Source organism: Austrofundulus limnaeus, unplaced genomic scaffold (assembly GCF_001266775.1).
Source record: "Austrofundulus limnaeus strain Quisiro unplaced genomic scaffold, Austrofundulus_limnaeus-1.0 Scaffold117, whole genome shotgun sequence".
Taxonomy (NCBI): domain Eukaryota; kingdom Metazoa; phylum Chordata; class Actinopteri; order Cyprinodontiformes; family Rivulidae; genus Austrofundulus; species Austrofundulus limnaeus.
The window spans coordinates 583,564-590,840 of NW_013952519.1; the positions used below are offsets into that span (position 1 = coordinate 583,564).

Here is a 7,277-nt window from a genome sequence, read left to right on the forward strand (position 1 = left end):
GTATATTGTATATAACATTATTTGTTTTGTTTTAATGAAATGAATAAAAAATTGAAACTGAATTTTTTTTTATGAACTTTAGCTTTTAGCTGTGATTTTTCAACTAGCAGCTTCTAACTACTGTCTCTAATTGTAGCTTTTAGCCACCGTTTAGCTTATTTTAACTTTCTGACAGTTACCAGTTCAAGTTTTTAGCTAGGTTGGTTAATTTTAGCATCTGTTTAGCTAATATTTTCAGTTTTTATGCATTTTTTTGTTCTTAGTTCTTAGTTACAATTTGTTTATTTTAGCTTTTAGACAACATTTTGCTACTTTTAATGTTTAGCCAGTGTTGAAAGTTTTGGACTTTAACTGCTTTTTCAGATTTTAGCCTTTACTTACTGTTTTGCTAACTTTAGCCTCTGTTTGTCTTGTCAACAGTTCAGACAAACCTCAGCTGTTTATTAAATTTTCAAACAAATGGAGCATTCTTGTCCTCCATATTTGTCTCAAATGTCTCCAGGTGTCCTCGATGTCCTCGTTAATCATGTAAACATTTCAGCTTCAGACTGGTTTCTGTTCAGACCCGCAGGAATAATTTAAAGAAACCATCATCAAGGTTCATATTTTTATGAAACGATCTCTTGGGGAACTCTGCTGCTGTTGATTAACAGCTTTAATCAAAAGTAGATTATGAGAACTGAGGTGGAAATCAGCCGAAGTTCGGCTGATGTGAGAGAAACACGGTGTTGGACTGACCGAAGCAGCTGTCTCCGTCCTGATAAAAGCCGGCGGAGCAGCCCGGTGAGCAGACCCCGTCCTGCAGCACGTAGCCCTCCATGCACTGCAGGCAGTCGGTCCGCAGCGGACCTCTGCAGGTGTTACAGCTCCAGTCGCACTCTGGAGGAGGAGGAGGAGGAGGAGGGGGGAGGAGGAGGGGGAGGAGGAGCAGGTTTGGATTAGAGGTGAGGGGATTTCAGCGCAGGCAGATAAACACAACAGAGACACATTTAATAGATTTTTAGACACATTTGTGAGATTTTCACTTGCAGCACATCTGGAGGGTTTGTGCTGAGTGTGATTAAAGCCAGAATGAAACTCAAACATATTTAGGATGAACAGAACTTCCAGAGTCCAGAACCAGGTTTATGGGTTAAACTGAAGAAAACTGGATTTTAATTTACTGGATTTAGTCTGAAGGATTTTGATCATTTTCTGGCACCTTTAAACCTTTTTAATGTCATTTTTGCCGGCGTTTGTCAGTCTGTTAGCAAAATATCTCATAAACCACTGGACAGATTTGAATCAAGCTCACAGGAAGTAATCACTGACTCGTGTTTACCACTGACTAGAATTTGGAAGTGATCGCCTAACCAGATCCTCCCAGATATCAGTGTAATCAGTGTTCCCATCCACCTGAACAGACTGGATCACACAGTTCTCCTAACTCTACCTAAAAGACTGCATGGACTTTTGCTTAAAACTTTGTCTGATTATTACCAACAGTTGTTGGTAGGCTGGACGATAAAACAATAACAATATATATTGCGATAGACATGATTATATCAATAGAAAATGATAACAATATATATCGCAATAGTTGTGATTAATATCAGTAGAAAACAAATACGATATATATCGCGACGTAATTAATAGCGATAGAAAACAAATATGATATANGTAGAAAACAAATACGATATATATCGCGACGTAATTAATAGCGATAGAAAACAAATATGATATATATCGCAATAGTTGTGATTAATATCAGTAGAGAACAATAACGATACATATTGCAACGTAATTAATAGCAATAGAAAACAAATACGATATACTGTATATCGCAATAGTTGTGATTAATATCAATAGAAAACAATAACGATATATATTGCAATAGACGTAATTAATAGCGATAGATAACAATAACGATATACAGTATATCGCAACGTAATTAATAGAGATAGAAAACAAATACGATATATATCGCAACAGTTGTGATTAATATCAGTAGAAAACAATAACGATATATATCGTGACGTAATTAATAGCGATAGAAAACAAATATGATATGTATCGCAATAGTTGTGATTAATATCAGTAGAGAACAATAACGATACATATCGCAACGTAATTAATAGCGATAGAAAAAAAAATATGATGTATATCGCAATAGTTGTGATTAATATCAACAGAAAAAAATAACGCTAAATATTGCGATAGACGTGATTAATAACGATAGATAACAATAACGATATATATTGCAACGTAATTAATAGAGATAGAAAACAAATACGATATATATCGCAATAGTTGTGATTAATATCAATAGAAAACAATAACGTTATATATTGCGATAGATGTGATTAATAGCGATAGATAATAACGATATATATCGCAATGTAATTAATAGAGATAGAAAACAAATACGATATATATCGCAATAGTTGTGATTAATATCAGTAGAAAACAATAACAATATATATTGCGATAGACATAATTAATAGCGATAGAAAACAATTACGATATATATCGCGATAGACATGATTAATATCAATAGAAAGCAATGATATATATCTCATTAGACGTGATTAATATCGATAGATAATAATAACGATATATATTGCGTTAGACGTGATTAATTTCAGTGGATGACAATAACATATATATTGCGATAGACACGTGATCAGTATCAATAGAAAACGATAATGATATATATTGCCACAGATGTGAATAATATAGTTAATATAGATAAACGACTTGAGAGGAAATTGTGGATAAAAGAGTAAAGGTCACATGACCAGTTTGGCAGCATTAATCAGTCGTTTTTCTCCTGGTCCTTATTTCAAATAGATAAGATAAAAACTAATTAATAATTATCTATAGACTGATATGAACAACATATACTGTGATACATTTTTCAGCCAAGTTACTCAGCACTAATTGTTGGCAAAGCTTATAAAACTACAGATATGTAAATCTGTTTGGGTCCATCTCTGAGAGGCTCAGGGCACGTCTACAGGCTTCAGAAGGAAAGAATCATATATTTTCTGTGAGCCTCATCCATCAGCTGCTTTGTGCAGGAGATGTTAAAACACAGATGCACAATAGTTGGAATCATTTGCATATCTGGACCCGGAGTTTATTACTTTGATTGATGGAGTCCATAAACTCCTCCTGCTCTTCTTCACTACAGGCAGCAGAGTCATTTATGAATATCAAAGGGCGAAGGAAACATCCTCGTTATTAATCAGCAGCAGCAGTACCTCTGCAGGTCCGGTCGGTGCCGTTCAGGTAGTACTGATGAGCGCAGTTGTCGTAGCGGCACTCTCCGAACAGCAGAACCTTGGTCGGGTCGCGGCAGGAGGTGCAGGCGCCGGCCGAGTCGCACGTTCGGCACTGACTGTCGCATCCTGACAAAAAAAATTTTAATTTAAAAATGTTGGATAAATATGTCAGAACTGAGAGCGAGAGAACAGAACAACACCTGAGATCAGCTGACACGCTTCAGGCTCTGCTGACAGTTTGATAATTGGATTTTTTTAAACATTTCACATCTTATTTTAAAAGATTATTAGTGTTTCAGGCTGAAAAGGTCAAATAAAAAATATATATTTTATATTTTGAAAAGATTTCAACCCCGGTGTAAAAGAATGAAACAACAACTGAAGAAAATAAATAAATAAACGAGTCTGATTTGATGGATTTTATCGAAACTTTCCCAGATATTGAGCTAAAACTTGGTGTGGTAGTAGCTGAGAGTCTTCTCAGCACATACTCTGAGCTCTAACAGGTCATACAAAGTGGCGGTATGGTGTTACATTTGTGCCACCAACATGAGTGTGCAATAACAGTGAGCTGAGAGCAGATATCAATATGAACAACCCAAGTTGTTTGTAAATGAACCACATCACCAGCCAATCACAGACAGGTTTTTTTTTCATCCAATCAAAGCACTTATTGCAAATCTACTAAACCAAGAGACTGAAGTGACCTCTTAGATGCATTAAATCAGCAAAAGATAATGTATTTCAATTTTGTAGCCCAACAATATTTAGTTAAGCATAAAAATGTGGTCACTAGCTGCGTTTCCATTGACCATGAAAATGCACAAATTAGAATTTCGAAAATAAATTTGCTCAATGGAAACACGTCAATTTCGAAAAAAATTATGTTTTTCGACAAAATGTTTTTGCTCTAGGATGAGGTGGTATTTCGGCCATATCGAAATTGGTGTTTTTTGCAAAACTGCAATGGAAACACTTTTTTCTTATCATGGGAGTCACGTGATCAACAACCGGCTGTTTCTACTGGTGAAAAAGACGATGACAAAGAAGATAACAGGAAGTAGAAATAGTAGTAATATCACAGAAGTAGTTAAATAAAGTAGTAAACTCACCAACTACAATTTCCCAAAAACACAGCATACGTAGCCGCTCCCAAGTAGGGACTTGTCTCTGGAAAGACTCGATAAAAGACGCCGACGCCTCCTCTGATGATGAGCGCTAGTGTCGTGTTAGCAACATGCTATGTGTTTACATCCATCACCGCCATGTTTGTAATGACTTATCATGAGAACAAACGTATTCACGTGACTTTAATAGCATTTCTTACTTAATGGAAACACCACAGTTGTGAAACTGTGTTTTTTCGACATTAACAGAATTTCGACAAAGTTTTGTGCACATTTACAATGGAAACACAGTTACTGTCATTGTGTATTTTAGAAAATATTTCTAAAATACATTAGGTGTCATTACTTGCTGGTTTTGATATTATTTGTAAATATTCCAATTCTACTAAGCACTCTTGATACAGCAGAATATCAGCAATGAAGAGGGATTAATATATTAATTTGAATATCTACAAATAATATCAAAACCAACAGTAATTTATCTTAATGTAATTAAGAAATATTGCCTAATAGCCTAATAATAATAATAATAATAATAATTTCAAAAGTTAAGTTAAACTTTGTGTTTTTTTCTACCTGGATTACAGAAATGCAGTGCCTAAAATGCACAATGACAGTAAGCATATTTGTATGCTTAACTAAATATATAAAATATATCATTTGCTGATTTAATGCATCTTAGATTTTGTCACTTCACTCTCTTGGTTTAGTAGATTTGCAATAAGTGCTTTGATTGGATGAAAGAAACTCTGTCTGTGATTGGCTGCTGATGTGGTTCGTTTACATACAACTTGGGTTGTTTATATTGATATCTGCTCTCAACTCACTGTTATTGCACGCTCAAGCTGGTGGCACAAATGTAACGCCATACAGCGGGCGATAAGCATTCCTTAAAGGAGATCTCTTAATACCACTGATTTTTCTCAAAGTCATGGAAAAGATTAAATTATAGAACTCCACAGCTCTAACAGAAACATATTTATGTATTAACTACAGATTCATTATTTAACAAGGATTTGTCTTTTTGTTCCATCAAATCATTTAAATATAAATCACAAAACCTCCTTGAAGACGCATCATTCAAAGCAGAAACACGAGCGGCTCTTGTTTTGGATTTGTTTTTGTTTCAAATAAACACTGTTTCATTTTCATCCTCTTGTTTTTTTTTTTTAAATCCTTTTTGTTTCTGTCCGAGACAGAAATAAATTGGATTTTGGAATGTTTCTATTATTTAATCAACATGTCAGCCTGGAAACTCATTAACTGAGAGATAAAACCAGTAAATCATTAAAGAGGTCATTCTGATTCTAAATATCCAAAGTGCACATGACAAGTTTAACCCGCTCCAGAGTTTATTTTATTCTGAAGTGTTTAATGTTTTAAGAGTCCGACTCTACGGTTCTGTTTACACAACGCCGTTTAAATGAAACAGCGCTCGTTCCGTCTGACAGTAGCTGTGTTTCCATTGCAAATGTGCACAAAACTTTGTCGATATTCTGTTAATGTCGAAAACACAGTTTCACAACTGTGGTGTTTCCATTAAGTAAGAAATGCTATTAAAGCCATGCGTGAATACGTTTGTTCTCGCAATAAGTCATTACAAACATGGCAGCGATGGATGTAAACACATAGCATGTTGCTACCACGACACTAGCGCTCATCATCAGAGGAGACGTCGGCGTCTTTTATCGAGGCTTTCCAGAGACAAGCCCCTACTTGGGAGCGGCTACGTATGCTGTGTTTTTGGGAAATTGTAGTCGGTGAGTTTACTATTTTATACTACTTCTGTGATATTACCACTACTTCTACTTCCTGTTATCTTTTTCATCATCGTCTTTTTCGCCAGTAGAAACAGCCGGTTGTTGATCACGTGACTCCCATGATGTGAAAAAAGTGTTTCTATTGCAGTTTTGCGAAAAACACCAATTTCGATACGGCCGAAAAACCACCTCATCCTAGCGCAAAAACAATTTGTCGAAAAACATAATTTTCTGCGAAATTGACGTGTTTCCATTGAGCAAATTTATTTTCGAAATTCTAATTTGCGCATTTTCATGGTCAATGGAAACGCAGCTACTGAAGCTATTTGGAATTGTTCCAAAGAAAACAACAACCAGCGTGACGACTACAGACAGTTTTTTACATTCGTGTGAGTTGATGAACAACACTAACATTGGTGGTTAGCACATCTTGTTTCAGTTAGTGGTGGGGAAGAAAACCAAACAAAAAAAAAAAAGATTTTACCAAAACATCTTTCTGAGTCTGCCCTGTCCAAGATGGCTGCCATAGCTGCTCAGCCTCAGCGAACAAAATAAAAAGGCTAAAGCTCGGCTAGTTTTACATATCATGAGCTGAAAACTGGATGCTGTGGTTCTGTCGGGTCTTACTCTGACAGATCCGACGGCCGTCATCGTAGTAACCGATGGGACATTTAGGGGCACAAAGACCTGAGGGCAACAGGACGCTGGCGGCGTGGCAGGACGAGCATGACAGAGGCCCCGCCCCACTGCAGGTCTCACATGAAGGATGGCATTCTGGGAAAAAAAAGGGAACATGTGTAGAGAACATTAACATTCATGTGACCGTTAACACATCTTCTAATCCTCCAAAAACTCAAATTATTATAATCCTCCATGTTTAGAATAACCTTCATCATCATCATCATCATCATCATCAAAGGTTTAGGAGTCCAGTCTTCATGGAGCAGAGAGGCTGACAAAATATGACTGATGCTCAGAAACTGATGTTCATTGTTCTGTTTTATCTCTACGGAGCTGCTGCCTTATATTTCTGCCAGTGTGTGTGTGTGTGTGTGTGTGTGTGTGTGTGTGTGTGTGTGTGTGTGTGTGTGTGTGTGTGTGTGTGTGTGTGTGTGTGTGTGTGTGTG

At 36.3% G+C, this 7,277-nt stretch overlaps 1 protein-coding gene across 1 annotated transcript in view; it reads right to left on the minus strand.

Annotated features, from left to right (window-relative positions):
- The window catches only part of fras1 (Fraser extracellular matrix complex subunit 1), a gene marked incomplete in the record, with an annotated part of 260,581 nt that overhangs the window by 87,755 nt on the left and 165,549 nt on the right, over positions 1-7,277 (minus strand). The window contains 3 exon segments of the mRNA XM_014014601.1: positions 739-879; positions 3,243-3,389; positions 6,778-6,924. Of these exon segments, the coding sequence (XP_013870055.1) occupies positions 739-879; positions 3,243-3,389; positions 6,778-6,924 (435 nt within the window).